Source organism: Balaenoptera physalus (assembly GCF_965194825.1).
Source record: "Balaenoptera physalus genome assembly, chromosome: 19".
Lineage (NCBI taxonomy): Eukaryota > Metazoa > Chordata > Mammalia > Artiodactyla > Balaenopteridae > Balaenoptera > Balaenoptera physalus.
The window spans coordinates 64,022,036-64,041,131 of NC_138900.1; the positions used below are offsets into that span (position 1 = coordinate 64,022,036).

Sequence of the window (19,096 nt, forward strand, 5' to 3'; positions counted from 1 at the left end):
CTCATAGGTCACCGTATGGACTTCTCCTCAGAGCGATGGGCAGAGGGACAGGATCCAATTGGAGTGTTAACAGGATCCCTCTGGCTGCTGCATGGAGAGTAGACGGAAAGAGACCAGGGTGAAACTGTAGGATATTCTATTAGTAGAGAATTGCCACCGTCCAGGCAAGGAGAGAGGGGCTAATTTTTCTCTGTCTCTAACTAGCTGGGTGAGCTTGCCAAGTTTGCAAAATCTAGATTGTTCTGGAATGGGAGAAGGAGAATCCCTACTCAGGAAAAGACAGGAAGGTGATTTTTGAAGGCTTGAAGCTGTCACCCCCCTGTCTGGAGAGGCTAGCTACCATTCAAATGTTCTTTGGGGCCCTAACTCTTCATGAAGTCATCAGGAACTCGTGGAGTACTCACCACGTGTTAGAGATTCTGCCTCGTGTTGGGACTACAGTGGAAAGCAAGGCGAGCGTGGTCCCCACCTCCCCAGAGCAGAATCGTGATTGCTGGGGCTGAAGCAGAAACCAGCATGTGATGGGACAAAACCATCGCTTACTCTCCTGTTCGATTTTATCAGCAGTAAGTGGCCTCCTTAAGAGGAGTCACTGCTGTCAAGAAACCCTTGGGTGGGGACTTCTCTGGTGGCGCAGTGGTTAAGAATCCACCTCCCAATGCAGGGGACACGGGTTCGAGCCCTGGTCCGGGAAGATCCCACATGCCGCGGAGCAGCTAAGCCCGTGCACCACAACTACTGAGCCTGCACTCTAGAGCCCACGAGCCACAACTACTGAGCCCACATGCCACAACTACTGAAGCTCGTGTGCCTAGAGCCCATACTCCGCAACAAGAGAAGCCACCGCAGTGAGAAGCCTGCGCACCACAACGGAGAGTAGCCCCCACTCACCGCAACTAGAGAAAGCCCGTGCTCAGCAACAAAGACCGAACCACAGCCTAAATAAATAAATAAATAAATTAGGAAAAAAAAAAGAAACAAACCCTTGGGTGGTTCCCCCACCTAAAATGTGCTCAACCAGCCACCAAGTCATTGCTTATTTTATTACTTAATGATTAAAAAAAAAGTCCAGGGAAGATAATAAACACATGACAGCGTCCTCCATGATGGAAATACTGGGACCAACCTGCCTGGGACAATGTGAGCTGAGAACACGTGTGTGTCTCTGTATGTACAGTCCGTGTATGGATACGTGCTGCATGTACGTTGTTTTACTCACCTTCCTATCTCCAGCGTCTATATGGACACTTGCATAGAGTAGGAGCTCTCTACGCTTTGCCAAATGAATAAATACGTAAATTAAACGATCGGCTTATGGGGAATTATGGTTAAGACTCCAGTGAGCTTTCACTGCAGGGGGCCCGGGTTGGATCCCTGGTCTGGGAACTAAGATCCTGCAAGACATGCAGCGTGGCCAAAAAAAAAAAAAAAAGATCGTCTTTTTTTTTTTTTTTAAATCTACTTTTTTTTTAAAAAATTTATTTATTTATTTATGGCTGTGTTGGGTCTTCGTTTCTGTGCGAGGGCTTTCTCTAGTTGCAGCAAGTGGGGGCCACTCTTCATCGCGGTGCGCGGGCCTCACACTATCACGGCCTCTCTTGTTGAGGAGCACAGGCTCCAGACGCGCAGGCTCAGTAGTTGTGGCTCACGGGCCTAGCTGCTCCGCGGCATGTGGGATCTTCCCAGACCAGGGCTCGAACCCGTGTCCGCTGCATTGGCAGGCAGATTCTCAACCACTGCGCCACCAGGGAAGCCCCAAAAGATCGTCTTTTGCATTTAAAGGATTTAATTGGAGTGCCTAGCACACAGCCCTCTGTAAATGGTAGATGTTATTATCATTTCTCCAACACCATCTCTGCCAAGACTCCCTGGCTCCCTCACCCCCGACTCAGCTGCCAGGCCAACCCTGGGCTTTAGAGGTACTGAGTGTACGCCTCTAGTTCACTCCTTCCACCCCTTCGTGCTCCACCACACCACTTGGAGGGTCAGTGGTGTCTGTTTCTTGGTGTGCCTGGGCTGACCCTTATTTATGATGCTGTTATATGGCTGTTATATACGAACTCATTTAATCCTGATGACCACACTTTGAAAAAGGTGTCAAAGGAGGAAACCGAGGCTTCCTGCAGTGGACGTGCCCATGGCTCACCCCCTACTGACTGGCAAGAGCTGGGAACTGAACTTGGACCTCTGGGACACCAAAGCCCATGTTATAGATTCCAATCACATCCATGCTAATAACAAGCTCATGGGGGAAAAAAAAATCAAACAATCATAGGGCTTGTGCCAGAGTGCTGGAGTCATGGATTATTTTATTTTTTTTCCAAATCTCTTGATTTTGTTACAGTAATCGATCTTCACTTGAGAGTAGAAAAGATACTTATTTTGGTAGGCTAAAGGAGCTTGAAAGAATGCTACACTATTTCTTCCCACCCCCAGCTGTCTGTCTGGAAGGAAAATAAAATATGTTAGATGAAAATCAATGAAAAATAAGAAATTCTTTGATGAGTGGGAAAGGGAAGGGTTTGTAGGGGTGACTGAATCAAGAAACATGAAAGGGTATTAAATAGTGATGTCGCCACTTTAACTAATTAGTAATGTGAATGTGTTGCAGTTATTGGATTAATGTACATGGTACAAGCTGCCTTTCGTCGTCCCAGTTGATCTCAGTATCTACCTCAAGAGGCAGGCAGGACACACTGGCCTTTCCTGCTTATGTAGGAACCAAGTTACAGAAAATCAATGATTCCTCTGAGTTCTCAAAGTGACTTGAGGCCGGAATTAACGCAACCCAGACCAATGGCGCATCTTACCTTGTCTTATTCCTTTTCTTGAGCACTCTTCCCCCTGGCCAAGGTCCTTTGAGATAGTGGCACCTGTTCTGTTATCTGGGGACAGTGCCCCACCCTGGGGAGGGCAGAGACAAGGAAATAAGTACAAAAGAGAAGGGAGGAACGGCACCGGTGCTGTGCAGGTATTTTACTCAAGAAGAGACATCAACTATACGAGTTCTGCCACCAAGAATAAAAGAGCAAAAGAAGAAATAAATGGGTGAACAACACCATTCAGGGAGCTGAGATGAGAGGCAGCAAACTGTTTTCCCTCCTCCATCCGCTGGGCTGAATTTGATGCTGATGTTTAAAGATTTAACATATTTGAGATAACATGCCCTGAAGAACAAGCTGTGATTAGGGGCCCAGGGGGACAACCTGAGGTTCCTTTCCTTTCGGCTCTGGATGAAAAACCCTCAGAGTTGGTTTTATTAAGTGACACAGAGGGAAGAAGACCGTGTGACAATGGAAGCAGAGATTGGAGTGCTGAAGCTCTAAGCCGAGGGTCCCCAGCAGCACCAGAGGCTGGAGAGAGGCCTGAAATAGCTGCTTCCCCAGAGCATCTATTTGTTACAGCAGCCCTAGGAAACTCATACAGGCAGTATGAGCAGTATGACCTACTAGGCAGCTCCTTTCCCGAGGGAATGGGATTGCTCTGATGGGCAAATTTGGCTCAAGGACTTTTACCCAGCTCTTCCCCATCCCCACTCCTGCTCAGGGGACAGCCAGACACCAGTCCAGGTCTCTCCCCGCCGCCTCCAGCTCCCTCCCATTTCCCCTCTTGCTTCTCAGAGGACCTGACCGGACACTCTCATATCTCAGATTCAGTGGTTCTCAAGATTTCACCTTTTTTGCTTCATCTATTCCTTTTTCCTTTCTGTTTTTTTCTCACATCTTTTGAAGCAAATCCCATACATCCTGTCGTTTCACCTGTACATATTTCAGCATATATCCCTTAAAACAGGAGGTAGTGTTTTCTAGCATAATCTCAAAGCCACTAGCACACCCAGCACATTCGTTGGTGAATAATTCTCTGGTCTCCTCTAGGCCTTAACGCACACTACTAGGTTGTCTCAGAAATGTCTTTTTGAATGAAATAATGCCATTTGCAGCAACATGGATGGACCTAGAGATTCTCATACTGAGTGAAGTAAGTTAGAAAGGGAAACAAATATCATATTATATCGCTGATATGTGGAATCTGAAATATGACACAAATGACCTTATCTACAGAATAGAAACAAACCCACAGACATAGAGAACAGACTGTGGTTGCCAAGAGGGAGGGGGCTAGGGGAAGGATGGGTTGGGATTTGGGGTTAGCAGATGCAAACTATTATATATAGGATGGATAAACAACGTCCTACTGTATAGCATAGGGAACTATCAATATATTCAATAACTTGTGACAAACCATAATGAAAAAAAATGTAAAACACGATGTATATATATTTGTATAACTGATCACTTTGCTGTACAGCAGAAATTAACACAACATTTAAAATCAACTATACTTCAATAAAATAAATTTTTTTTTTTCTGTGGCTGCCTTGGGTCTTTGTTGCTGCTCATGGGCTTTCTCTAGTTGCAGCAAGCAGGGGCTACTCTTCATTGTGGTGCGTGGGATTCTCATTGCGGTGGCTTCTCTTGTTGCGGAGTGCAGCCTTCAGTAGTTGTGGCTCATAAGCTCAGTAGTTGTGGCTCACAGGCTTAGTTGCTCTGCGGCATGTGGGATCTTCCCAGACCAGGGCTTGAACCCATGTCCCCTGCATTGGCAGGCAGATTCTCAACCACTGCGCCACCAGGGAGGTCCTCAGATTTCCCTTCACCTACAAAATTATTGCTGACCCCCAGAAGCTTTTGTTTTTGTATGTTCTATCTTATTGCTATTTATCACTTAGGAATGAAAACCAAGACATTTACAAATACATATGGCAATTTATTTCTCATAAACTCATTGCATGTCAATGTAAAAAATAACATATTTTTAATGAAACATAACTGTTTTCAAAACAAAACATGTTGGTGAGAAGAGTGGCATTATTTTGTATTTTTTTAAAGCTTTTTCATGTCAGCTGCATTCTCATACCTGCTTGTGACTTCAGTTGGTTGTGATATATTGCTTTGATTGAAGTGTGAAGAAAATCCAGCCTCACACAGGGCATGCAGTTGGGAAAGGGAGAGAGGAGTATTTTCCTGAAAAGTATAGTCCTCATGAGGAATGGCCTTTTTTAAGAAAAAAAGAAAGAAAAAGGAATGACCTTTTTTGGCAATTATGGATATTTTTCTCTGTTGCTCTGTGAAAAGCAGACAAATTTTTTAACGGAGAATTGGAAAGTGGAATTTGAAATCATCTCTGAATTTTTCGTACACTGTTAGATTAAAGTCCATTGGTCTATCTTGTACTTTTTTTTTTTTTTTTAATTATTTTATTTATTTATTTATTTTTGGCTGCATTGGGTCTTTGTTGCTGTGCATGGGCTTTCTCTAGTTGTGGAGAGCGGGGGCTACTCTTCATTGCAGTGCACCGGCTTCTCATTGTGGTGGCTTCTCTTGCTGCGGAGCACAGGCTCTAGGTGCACGGGCGTCAGTAGTTGTGGCTCACAGGCTCTAGAGCACAGGCTCAGTAGTTGTGGTGCATGGGCTTAGTTGCTCTGCGGCATATGGGATCTTCCCAGACCAGGGCTTGAACCCATGTCCCCTGCATTGGCAGGCGAATTCTTAACCACTGCGCCACCAGGGAAGCCCTATCTTGTACTTTGAATGGATCTTTTATTCATGCATGATTTTATAACATCCTACATGGGTCATTTGGAAAATATTGATTCAGTGAGTTATACACATCTTCCAAATGTTGAAATGTTCCATTAGTCAATATTTAAAAAAAAAAATCTCATTTGTTACTATCACCATCAATCTCATCAGAAAAGTCCTTCAGTGTTGGGAAGCTGCCCAGCTCACAATGGTGGATACATTTCCTCAAATTCTAATTTTTGTTAGAAAGCTTGAATTTTATCATTGGCAATAAATCCTGTCAAATGCACTGAGCCTGTGCAGACATCACCTTCCTTTCCAAAAAGTCTGGGAATCCTAATGATAATTTCCATCATTTATCGAGCCCTTGTTCTATGCTGAAGTCTTATTAAGCAATTTACGTACATTTTCTTGTCATTATATTCATTTCTACTACATTCCTGAAAGGTATTGTTCCTCCTACTTTACAGATGAGGAAACTGAGGTCCAGAGAGGTAGGTACTTGCCCAAGGTCACACAGCTAGTGGTACTCTTCTATACTATCAGAGTTTCAGGAAAGAATTTTCCAGGTAGGACAGGTCTAACTGAAATACTCTGACCCCTTGGGCCCAGGAGTTAACTTCTGCTTGTCAGAACTTGTATCCATTGGTTCAGATGGGGAAATATGGGTGCCCTCTCAAGACATAGCCATCAAGGCTTAGCTCAAATGTTACCTCCTTGGAGAAAACATACAGCCTCCCTGGGATACAATAAAAAGTCCCTTATCACTTATTGCTTGGTAGTTAAAAAGTGCTCAGCACCATACCCCATGTGCTAGATCCATTACTTTGTTTCCTCCTGGCAACAGGCTTGCAAAGGAGGTGGTATTATCCCCTATGTTAATTTTCTGTTGTAACAAATGACCGCAAATTGACAGGTTTACAAATTATTATTTTATAGTTCTGTAGGTCAGAAGACTCACTGGGCTAAAATCAAGGTGCAGGCAAGGCTTTGTTCCTCCTGGAGGCTTTAGGAGAGAGTCTGTTTCTTTTCTAACTTCTAGAACCTCCTGCATTCCCTGGCTCATGACCTTGCCTTCATTTTCAAAGCCAGCTGCTTAGCATCTTGAAATCCCCTCCGCACCTCCCCACCCCCCGCCCTCCCCGCCCTCCCCACCCCCATGGCCCCCGCCCGCCCCCTCCCCCTCCCCCCTCCCCCTCCCCCTCCCCCCTCCCCCTCCCCCCTCCCCCCCTCCGCCCCTTGTTACTTCTCTGATTGTCTGACCTTCTGGCTTCCTCCCTCTTTCTTTTTTTAAGGATCTTTGTGTTTATATGGGTCCCACCCACATAATCCAGAACTATCTCTTCATCTCAAAGTCCTCAGTTTAATCCCATCTGCAAAGTCCCTTTACCATGTAAAGTCACATCTGCACAGGTTCTGGAGATTAGGAAGTGAACATTTTGGGGATGAGATTATTCTGCCTACCACACCTCCTTTTACAAAAGAGTCATAGAAAGTTTAAGTAACCTGCTGAAATACATGCAACCCAGTGAGTGGGGGACTCAGGATTTTATTTCAGGCCTGTCTTGACTCTGGGTTCCTCCGTGGCTCTTAGTGCAAGTATGAGGGTTTGCTAAGGACTGCAGGGCCCACAGTGTTTGTTCATATTTTCCTTTTCACATTTATCTCCTTGTATTGAAATTACGTGGTGCCACCATTAAAAACAAACAAACAAAAAACATACTGTTGGTATTCCGTGGCAGTCCAGTGGTGAGAGGACTCCATTGTAGGGGGCACGCCATGAGTCTGATCCCTGGTTGGGGAACTAACATCCTGCAAGCTACCCAGCGCGGCCAAAAAAACCCCAAAAAACAAACAACCAAAAAAAAAAAAAAAAAACCACCCCCCAAAAAACCCTAATAGTGTCAATATTAAAAAAAAAAAATTGTGGTAATATCTCTGTAAGTGATTTGAAAATTAGAACTGGGTCTCATTGATCATAATTTCGATTTTTTTTTTTTTTTTTTTGGCTGAGTTGGGTCTTTGTTGCTGCGCGCGGGGGCTACTCTTTGTTTTGGTGCGTGGGCTTCTCACTGTGGTGCTTCTCTGGCTGGGGAGCACGGGCTCTAGGAGCGCGGGCTCAGTAGTTGTGGCATGTGGGCTTAGTTGCTCTGTGGGATCTTCCTGGACCAGGGCTCAAACCTGTGTCCCCTTTTTTGGCAGGCAGATTCTTAACCACTGTGCCACCAGGGAAGTCCCATAATTTTGATTTTTTGTTCAAGAACCGTTATGATGAAAATCAGATATCAACCATCATGTCACCAATGTGTTTTCATATCCCTCCCTGTCTTTCTCTATATGTAGGCAGAATTTTTCTGTGGTTTTAATCACAGCATGGATACAGTATTGTATTCTGTTTCCCTAGCTTTTTTTTTTTGGCCGAGCCGCGGGGGCTTGTGAGATCATATTGCCCTGACTGGGGATCGAACCCGGGCCACCGCAGTGAGAGCACGGAGTCCTAACCACTGGACCGCCAGGGAATTCCCTTCTCTAGCTTTTTGTTAAATTTTTTTTTCAAGCATACAGAAAAGTTGATGGTACCACTTAGATCCAAAAATTGTTAACATTTTGCATTATTTACTTTCTCTCCATCTATGTGTATTTGTGTGTGCTTATATAATTTTATTTTTTGTTGCACCATTAAAAAATAACTCAGGTATTATGACATTCACCCCTAAATTCTTCAGATGTATATCCTAACAAAAGAACATTCTCTCACATGAGCGTAATATCATTATTATACTATGAAAGTTACCAATAATTCACTAAAATCATCTACATCCAAGCCATATTCAACTTTCTCCAACTGTCAAAAAATATTTACCAGGTTAAAAAACACCAGTATCCAATCAAGATTCACACATTGTATTCGGTTAAGTTTTTTTTTTAGCTCTTTTATTTTTAGAATTTTGTGTTGAAGTACAGTTGATTTAAAATGTGTTAATTTCTGCTGTACAGAGAAGTGATTCAGTTATACGTATATATGTTCTTTTTCATATTCTTTCCCATTGTGGTTTATCGCAGGCTATTGAGTATAGTTCCCTGTGCTATACAGCAGGACCTTGTTTTTTATCTATTTTATATATAGTAGTTTGTATCAGTTTAGCTCTTTTATTTTAGACAATCCCTTCCCCTTCTTATATTTTTCAGGGCATCCCATTTTTGAAAAGACCGGGCCCTCTGCCTTATGGAATGTGGCAATGGATCTTACTGTTGATCCCCTCTGCTCAGCACGGGGTCTGGTAATAGTAGCCTCTCTGTCTGTTCGCTGAGCACTTGAAAACAGTGATCATGGTTATGAATAATAATCACAGAAGCTTATGTTTATTGAGGGCTGGTGCGTACACACTCACCTAATTTGATCCTTACAGAAATCTTGGGAGTTAAGAAATTTTACTAGCCTCATTAACAGGCGAGGAAACCAAAGACTTAGGATACGGAATTAACTTGCCCGAATCACTCAGCTAGAAGGGCCAAAGTAGGTGATAAACTGCATGGTCAGGTAGGGGGTTCACTGTTTCTTGAACCAATGACCCGAAAGCTGGCCTGTCTGTATGCGTGCATGTATGTGTGTGATAGGCAACGCTGAGTGCTTACTATTTGCCAGGCCCCAATCCTAAACGCTTTACCGGTGCGTTTTCATTTTTATTTTTTCAAGATATTCTCCAATGCCTAGCTAAAGGCGTGGCACAGAGTAGACGCTCAGATAGTGTTTGTGCAATGAATGAAAAGTGAATAAATTAATGAATGGACGGATGTGACCTCCATAAACTGGGACTACTCTGAGATCTTCAGCGCGCACTTCGGAGACCCCGGCCCAGGACGACCCTGGGGTTCGGGGGCGCGGGCGGACTTCAGGCCGCGGCTCCCGGGCTCCGGACATCCAGAGTCCCGCCCAGCACCCAGGTGGCCTCCCGGCTGGTGAGAAACCCGGGCCGACCGGGCGCTTTGGCGTTATCACCTCCGTCCACTGCCCTTTCCCCTCCGGCGCCGCAGCCGGACTCGGGAGCTCCTGGTCCGCGGCGGGCGGGCCGCATCCGCTGAGAGCCGCGGGCTCGCGGTCCGCCCCGGGCCGACTCCCGCCGCGCACGCCCACCTGTCGGCCGCGCATGCGCAGCGGCGCGCCCGGCCTCCCCGCGCCCCGCGGCACGCGGCCAGTGCGCAGGCGCGGCGGCCGATGCGAGTGTGTATGTGCGGGCGAGAAGATGGCGGCGGCGGGGGAAGCAGCGTGAGGAGTCGGAGGAGCGCCGAGGCTCATTGAAACGGGCCGCCATGGCCTTACGCAACCCGCAGGTAGCAGCCGGCCGGCGCCCCCGGCGGGAAGGGGCCCCGGGCCGCGGGCGGGCTGGCGCCGGGGCGGACTGGCGGGCGGGCGCACCGCGGCCCCGAGCGAGCGTGTGGGAGTGGGGGAGGGCGCCGGGACACGCTGCCCGGGACTAGGCCCCGAGCCTCCCGCCGCCTCCGCGCCTCGGCCGCCTGCAGCCCGGCCCGCCCCGTGCCAGAATCCACCGGGCCCCGCTTCAGAGGGGCGGCGGAGAGGGGGCGCCTGGGCCGGCCTGGAGAGGGCGTGGGGGGCGCGAAGGGGTTAACCTCGGGGCTGGACCGCGGGGCGAGCCGGCGGTGCAGATGGGGCCCTGGCTGCCCCGGGAGGCAGCCGGGAATCTTCGGGAGGCCCTGGGGCGGCAAAGCCTTCCACGCCCTGTGGTCGCCTCTCTGCCCGGAACGAGCCACCTAGATTCGGGGGTGTCCGTTTTCCTCATGGCCCCAAAGGCTGCTTTCGCAGTTTGATTGACCCAGGGCGGGGGGGCGGCTTGCCGGTGTTCTGACTTTTAGACCCAAGTCACTAAGAAGCAGCCTAAGGTTACTGGTGCAAAGAAAACTCGAAATAACTCGCCAGGACCATACTTGTACCTGCTTTTGAGTGACATCTTTTGCACGAATCCGCCTCAGCCTGGTTGACACTACTAACGCACCTTGTCAGAGCGGTATCTTAGGGGTCGTTTGTGATAATCCCGTAGTGGAAAGAAAGAGTAAAACGTACGCTTTTAGGGAGATATGAGTGTAGAGTTGAACTCTTATTCCCTCTCCCCACTCCCCCAAATACAGTTGGTCTGGATAAAAATCGGCATGTGGTGTTATTTGTCAGGCTTGCTGTGGACCGCTGATGTGTTGACTTCTAAGCCCTAGAAGTTATTGAACGTTTTTATATCATCTCAGTGTGCTGTTGTATTAAATAAGGGAAAATGAAGCAAAGTAGCTGTTGGAAAACTGGTGGCCGGTAAATCGGAACCCTTTCAAAGCAATTGGTTTTTCTTGCCCTTTTGGAAATGGAGTCGGTTTTAGTAACTATTGGAATTAACGCGTGTCGTGGAATTTGAGACTCGATAACTTAAAAAAAAAATGAGATCTTACAGGAAGCAGCAATTTTGTTAAATTTTTGGCACTTTAGTTTGCTCTATAACTTTCCCCTTTAAACTTTTGTTCACTTGTACATCTGCGTTTTAAAGTAACTCAGTATAGTTCTCTGCACAAAAAAAAGGGCTTAGTAGTGGTTGAATAAGTTTTACAAGTGTGCAATTTAGAGATTTCTTTCCTTAAGAGATTTGGTGTTTGCCTTTTTCTCAACTTAATTTTTTTTTTTAAATTAAGCTTTGCTCCTATTTTTAAAAAAATTTTTAAATTTTATTATTATTTTTGGCTGCGTTGGGTCTTTGTTGCTGCGCACGGGCTTTCTCTAGTTGTGGCGAGCTACTCTTCGTTGCGGTGCGCAGGCTTCTTATGGCGGTGGCTTCTCTTGTTGCGGAGCACGGGCTCTAGGTGCGCCAGCTTCAGTAGTTGTGGCACATGGGCTCAGTAGTTGTGGCGCACAGGCTTAGTTGCTTCGCGGCATGTGGGATCTTCCCGGACCAGGGCTCGAACCCGTGTCCTCTGCATTGGCAGGCGGATTCTTAACCACTGTGTCCCCACTTCCATTATCAGAAGCACCAATCACAATGCAAATTGAAATGTTAATGAGTAGTGATAATAGGTAAAAGTGATTGTAATTTCATTTACTTTCCTAAATGTCCTAGTATTTATGTTTTATATAGTGATATTGCCTATACACATCTTTAGAAAATTGGAGTGGCAACAGTTAGCTGAACATAAATGTTAGCAGCACTTTGGGTTTTATTCTTTTAAAGTTTGATTAGGGCTTCCCTGGTGGCGCAGTGGTTAAGAATCCGCCTGCCAATGCAGGGGACATGGGTTCGAGCCCTGGTCTGGGAAGATCCCACATGCCGCGAAGCAACTAAGCCCGTGCGCCACAGCTACTGAGCCCACGTGCCACAACTACTGAGGCCACGTGCCACAACTACTGAAGCCCGCGTGCCTAGAGCCCATGCTCCGCAACAAGAGAAGCCACCGCAGTGAGAAGCCAGCGTGCCCGCGGCGCTCTGCAACTAGAGAAAACCCGTGTGCAGCAACAAAGACCCAATGCAGCCAAAAATAAAATAAATACATTTGTAAAAAAAAATTAAAGTATGATTAAAATGCTTTTAAGTTGTAGCATGCACAAGGTAGGAAAGGAAATAGTATGAGTTCTCATATTTTTCTTTCTTTTTTTTCATAATTTTCTTTTTAGAAGAATAGTAATGAAAACAAGTAATGAAATCATAGGTGATAGGATTTAATGATTGGATCCTGCTTGAGTCAGGCTAAGCATTTTAATAATTTTGTTTTATTCAGTTACCTGCTGTCCTGAAGGTCCTGCCATAGTCATGGCCATTCATTAATTCAACAAATATTGGTTGGGCTCTCACCCTCTGCTAAGCACTGTGATTTGTTATTATGCGTGTTACTTGTTTATTATTGGGGATATCAATCACAAATTAACAGTAAGGGTCCTATTTTATTTTTTTTCTTTTATTAAGTTTTTATAAGGGTCCTTTTTTTTATATAAATGGTTTCCAAATTTATAATTTTAGACAAATTCTTACTTTAATCACAGTTTTCCTCATCAAGTAATTTTTTCTAATTTTTTAAAATTTATTTATTTATTGATTGATTGATTGATTGATTGATTGCTGTGTTGGGTCTTCGTTTCTGCGTGAGGGCTTTCTCTAGTTGCGGCAAGTGGGGGCCATTCTTCATCGCGGTGCGCGGGCCTCTCACTATCGCGGCCTTTCTTGTTGCGGAGCACAGGCTCCAGACGCGCAGGCTCAGTAGTTGTGGCTCACGGGCCCAGTTGCTCCGCGGCATGTGGGATCTTCCCAGACCAGGGCTCGAACCCGTGTCCCCTGCATTGGCAGGCAGATTCTCAACCACTGCGCCACCAGGGAAGCCCCAAGGGTCCTATTTTAAAATTGGATATTTAAGGTTACAATTTAAAACATTTATATAGTTTATAGCCTATTTCCATACCATTGATTGAACAGTTTTCCCTGGATTGACATGAAACAGTGCAAAACTTAGAAACATTTCTGATGCCAGTAGTTTTCAACGCATTTTAACAAATACAACGAACTTTGACAGTTGAAGTGAAAGTACATCTCTGACATTTGTTGGCATGAGGGAACTGTTTAAAATGATTTGAGGTAATTAATTTGAACTGACCAATTCTGTCGTAAACCAGAAGAGATTTTTGTGATCATTGCAGTCATTTATAGTGAAATCTCTACGATAATGCCTCATACACCCTATTTGGACATGGTGTGGCTGCTCCCGTCTGGTCCTGTGCAGCGGGCTCGCCCTCATCTTTCCACTGCCTCACATACCGCAATGTGGCGCCCACATTTTACACTGTGGAATTTCTTGGATCCGATTTACAGCGTATGGTAGAGTGTTGCTGTATCGTTGAATATCTTTGTAAGTGACAGCTGTATTAGTAGTTCTCCAAAGAGATACATTTTTATTGGAGTTTCATAGTGAGCAACTGAAGTAAATAAAATTATTTGAAATACGGGATATTTGGAGATACCAGCTTTCCTTTGCATAGTGACAGCAAACTCTTGAAACATGCCCTAAGACGAGATAAGCCATTTAAAGCTTGTGCGTTGGTGGTCGCCTCAGTGGTTTCCACACAGGAGCCGTGGAGATGAGCCTCATCCAGGGCCTCACCCGCACCCTCTGGAGCCTGTCTTGTGGGGACCAGCGTCCTGAAATGAGCGAATAGTAAGTGGACCGCCTCATTCCAAATTCCTTTCTAGAGCAACAGTTAGGACATATATTCGAGAGCTTTTTTATGTGGAACTGAAGTGATTTGAATAGTGGTTCGCATAGGAAAACTTAAAGGAGAAAGGAATTCCAAAGCTTAATGATTATTTAATGCCAGGCCTAGTGGCACATTTACTTTGTGCTGTGTTCAGAATATAATATTGAAGTAATTGAGAAAAGTTGTATTATCTCTACTTGAATTATAGTTCATCAAGGTTATTTTTTGTTTGTTCTTGTGTTTTTACAAATTTCAGACAGGCAAGTACTTGCTGTTAATGGATCTGGTTTTTCAAGTGGCACATTAAGGGTGGTGGCTGAGGACACTTCTTACTGATAGTACACTAAATATGAAAACAGTGGGAAGCACTTGCTTTTGAATTTGTAGTTACGCTGTTACAGTTGTCTTTACTGCCACACATGCAAGAATCACTGTGGCACAAGACAGATAAATCTGTTTGCAATGGAATTTACTGGCCTTGGGCCACTGGATTACTGTCATTTGTCACTTTAGTGCTACTTCAGCAGTGTAGATGTTCATTTCCAAAGACTTACATGTGCTTGGACTGCAGTTTTCCTGTTTATTGACGTGATCTCCCAATAGGTCTTTCTGAGACCGTTTCTGTCAGTGCAGTCTGTACTAAGAACAATAGGCAAAATAAAGATAGCCCGTGGGGTAGGTTTATAGTACTATTTGTTTCAAGGATCAGAAATTGTAGAACCTATCGTAAACCTAGATGTGGAGTCTTCAGAGTGTAGACTTTTCATGAGTGGGCTACTTTCTGACTGTTTAAAAGCTCCTCAGACATGACCCCATTTTCAGCAGGAGACCCAAGAAACCAATAGCTCCATGCTGCTCCCTGTTTTGAAAGGCATGGTGCTCAGGTTGCCCTCTCCTGGGAACAGGGTCCGTGAGGTGTAGAGTGGAAGTGTGGTTTGGGGCAGGGAGTGAGAGAATACAGCGTGTCTTCCTGGACTTTCCCTTTCTGGCTCACTTGAGAATTGAGAGATGACCATGTGCGTGGAGAGTGTTAGCCCAGGTCTGCACCAAGGGTCTGCGCGCCGAGGACGCCTGCTCTTGTCCCTCGGGCCCCTCCCTCCTGGGCTTCGTCTGCAGCTTTACTGGTTGTCATTCTTCAGATCAGTTCTCAGTTTATTTTTCTGGTATCAGCTCAAGGGCCATCTCGTAAGCCTACACTCTCTGATTTAAGTCTCACAAGTAGTACATTAGGAATGAAAGTACCTCCTAATAGAAAGGCTGGTGCCCCACTCTTGTGCCTTTGGTACCTGAGTTTTACATATAGCTGCCTGCCTTTCTCTTTCTCTTTCTTGCCCTCTCTCTCTCTTTCTCTTTTTTCTGGTGGTACAATTTTGTTTCCCCATTTGTACTTATTTTATGAAGAAATGCTGGCATGCCTGAGCTCTTTTGTGGCAAGTAGTCTTTAAAGTTTCAAAAGATTCACCATGACAGCTGCAAACTTTTGTCATTGGAGCTACTGTGAAAAAAAAAACTTAAATGTTAATTGAATAATATTAGAGGTATTCCTGCTGTAAGAAACAATGTAGGAAAAAACGCACATTTAAGACTGCGCAGGGCTTCCCTGGTGGCGCAGTGGTTGAGAATCTGCCTGCCAATGCAGGGACACGGGTTCGAGCCCTGGTCTGGGAAGATCCCACATGCCTTGGAGCAGCTAGGCCCGTGAGCCACAACTACTGAGCCTGCGCGTCTGGAGCCTGTGCTCCGCAACAAGAGAGGCCGCGATAGTGAGAGGCCCGCGCACCGCGATGAAGAGTGGCCACCGCTCGCCGCAACTAGAGAAAGCCCTCGCACAGAAACAAAGAACCAACACAGCCAAAAATAAAATAAATAAATAAATAAAATTAAAAAAAAAAAAAAAGACTGCGCAAAATAGAGGGGTTCGTGTTACAGACCTGTTACTGTGAACGAGCTGGCTGGGGTGGGAAGGGAGGGGTCCCATGAATAGCACGACCCCCCCCCCCCCCCCCCCCCCCGCTCCTGGGGCTTTAGTCCCATGAGGTGCACTGGTTGCACGGAAGTGGTGGGGACAGCTTTTCAGACCATTTTCTCAACTTACTCTCCTCACTATTCACAAAAATAGAAGTTTATCATTATTGTGAGTACAAGTCAAAAATACCCATTTCTGTGTTTTAAAATATGTTGAATAAAGGTGGATATCTGTATAAATTACATGTTGCAAGCCATGGGCCTTGTGAACTAGAACTAGCCCTGCCCAAGAACATTTAATACATGGCTCTGTGCGGGAAATTTTGATTTGCCTTTTGGTCTAATGAGTTAGTCTGCATGGTTTAATTGTTCTTGCATAAACATGATGGTATCCTTTGCTCTGGACATAGGCAATACATTTTAAATTTTATTATATTCATTTAAGTTTAGTCAGGGCCAGTCAACTTGTGAATTTATTTGGTATTCTGATAATTGTCAAGAGGATTTCTAGTGTTCCTCTTGTTTGTGTCTCTCCTATTTCAGACAGTTCATAACTCCAGAGGAGTGAAGCAGTTGCCTCTTTTGAGAGACTATCATCGTTAAAATATATACCCTTTCTATTTTTTTTTTTTTGAAAACATCAATTTTTTTCTTGTGATAGGACTTGGGGGGGGAAATAGAAGAGAATTTGAAAATGACATGTAATTCTGGAGTTTTCAGAGATTCTTGCCTGATGTTATAAAAAACTTCTCTCGATATTTAAGTAGTAATTCCCCTTAAGTGGCTGCCAAGATGTGTGTATTTATTTGAGACCCGGGAGAGTAGGCCTCTGGGTAGACCTGATAATTGGATAAGGAAGAACATACTTATTATAAAATTAAGCATTGCAGCAATCAGCATGTGGAGAAAGTTGTGCAGTGTATAAGCTGCATGGTTCACGAAGTGCCGTGACTGGTTTGATCCTTACGGCAACTCTGTAATGTATTGTTATTATCACCATTTTACAGATGAATAAAGTGAGACTCAAGAGGTTGTGGGACTTCCCTGGTGGCGCATTGGTTAAGAATCCGCCTGCCAGTACAGGGGACACGGGTTCAAGCCCTGGTCCAGGAAGATCCCACATGCCGCTGAGCAACTAAGCCCATGCACCGCAACTACTGAGCCTGTGCTCTAGAGCCCGTGAGCCACAACTACTGAGCCCGCGTGCCACAACTACTGAAGCCCGTGCACCTAGAGCCCGTGCTCCACAACAAGAGAAGCCACCACAATGAGAAGCCTGCGCACCGCAAGGAAGAGTAGCCCCCGCTCGCCACAACTAGAATGCCCGTGCGCAGCAGCAAAGACCCAGTGCAGCCAAAAATAAATGAATCAATAAATAAATTAAAAAAAAAAAGTTTGAAAAGGTTGTGATGTGAAGTCTCATGGCTCTTAAATGAGCTATCAGGGACTGAAGAGCAGGTCTTTGAACTTCTATCCTTTGCCTTTTCTACTTGGCAGAACTGATAAAGGCCTGATGTTTCACAGTGTGACTTCCCCATGGTAGTTCCTCAGTGAAGGTTCATGCAATGGCCAAGTGAATGAAATAAAGGTTTACATGTTTAAAGACATTAATGTGTTAGTAATTACTAAGGGTTGCTAATCTGCTACGAATTATTACAAGATTTTGTGTAGAGTGCATTTTGGTGAATGTTCTTACTGATTTTATTTTTAATTAATTAATTTATTTATTTTTGGCTGTGTCGGTCTTTGTTTCTGTGCGCAGGCTTTCGCTAGTTGTGGCGAGCGGGGGCTACTACTCTTTGTTGCGGTGTGTGGGCTTCTCATTGCTGTGGCTTCTCATTGTGGAGCATGGGCTCTAGGCGCAAGGGCTTCAGTCGTTGTGGCATGCGGGCTCAGTAGTTGTGGCTCGCGGGCTCTAGAGCGCAGGCTCAGTAGCTGTGGCACACGGGCTTTGTTGCTCCAAGGCATGTGGGAACTTCCCAGACCAGGGGTCGAACCCTTGTCCCCTGCATTGGCAGGCGGATTCTTAACCACTGCGCCACCAGGGAGGTCCCGCGGATTTTATTTTTAAATACAAAATAAAGACTTGCAATTTCTGAAACAGAAATATTTAAAGTAAAAAGTATGTCACTCTCTTCCTCCCTGATCCTTGGTCCTCACCTTGATGTCTGTCTTATGTGCCTTTTTCTGTTTGGGCATTGTTGTTTTTGTTCCCTTTTCTCATAATGCAGTCTCTTCTAACCAGGTAGTCACTGAGCTGGATTTTTTGGAGCTAGTCTTGTTTCTAAAAGTATTGAAGGCATCTATTCAAGTATAGGAAGTGTTCTTATTTTTACCAGATTTTGCCAGGGGATGGAGCAGGTGTTCTGGAGGTTAAAGTGGTCCCCTGGGACCCAGTATACTGAGAGCTGTGGAAGTGCTGTAGAAATTTATGACTATTAAAATGCCCAAACCATTTTTTAAAAAAGAAATGATATCTTGAAGACGTTCAATCCCTTTATTATAGCAGCCATGCCGTTCAGTTTCTGTATTGTAAAAAAAAATGATTCAAAATTAAATTCTTGTCTCTTGGTCAACTCTGCACTAAAGAAGTTTACTGAGAGGACAAACCTTTTGTTGGAGAGGTTGGTAGGTCATCAACCCTAGTGAATTGTGGGGAATTGGGTAACGAACCTGGGTTTTCCCCGTCTTCTCCAAAATCAGGCTTTGTTCACCTCCCCGTTTGTGTTTTTGTTTATTTATTTATCATTATTTATCATTATTTTTTTTTGCCACGCCGCAATCTTAGTTCCCTTACCAGGGATCGAATCTATGCCCCCTGCAGTGGAAGTGTGGAGTCTTAACCACTGGACTGCCAGGGAAGTCGCTCCCACTTTGTTTTTATCAAAGTACTGCAATGGCAAAAGAAAGAAAAAAATCCAAAAAAACTCTCCCATTTCTCATGTCAGGTCCTCTCCCCAGAAACCATATTCAACTACTTCTAATAAAATGCAAAATCAAGTCTTTTAGGGGTAGCCTTCTGTGTTTTTTGGAATTAATTTGTAGGATACCAGACACCTTTATTCAGAACTACATGTAAAGGACTTTATATCTTTTGTGATTGTTCAAACAAAAAATTTTGGTGGCCAGGCATTAGCAGGATAGAGCTGAAAAGAGAGTTTCTGTGCTTTAGAAGTTCACAGGGTAGTGGGAGAGGGAAACAGGCTAATTGGTAAATACTGTTTTAGGGTGTTAATTCCTGTAACAGAGGTGTGAACAATACAGTCAAATTCTTTCATTCATTCATTCATGCATGCATTCATTCATTCATTCATCAGGT

The 19,096-nt window shown here is 44.9% G+C and overlaps 1 protein-coding gene across 1 annotated transcript in view; it reads left to right on the top strand.

Moving 5' to 3' along the window:
* Positions 1-9,798: 9,798 nt before the first annotated feature.
* The window catches only part of USP10 (ubiquitin specific peptidase 10), a gene marked incomplete at its 5' end in the record, with an annotated part of 72,162 nt that continues 62,864 nt past the window's right edge, over positions 9,799-19,096 (top strand). The window contains 2 exon segments of the mRNA XM_082438434.1: positions 9,799-9,856; positions 9,859-9,914. Coding sequence (XP_082294560.1) covers positions 9,799-9,856; positions 9,859-9,914 — 114 coding nt within the window.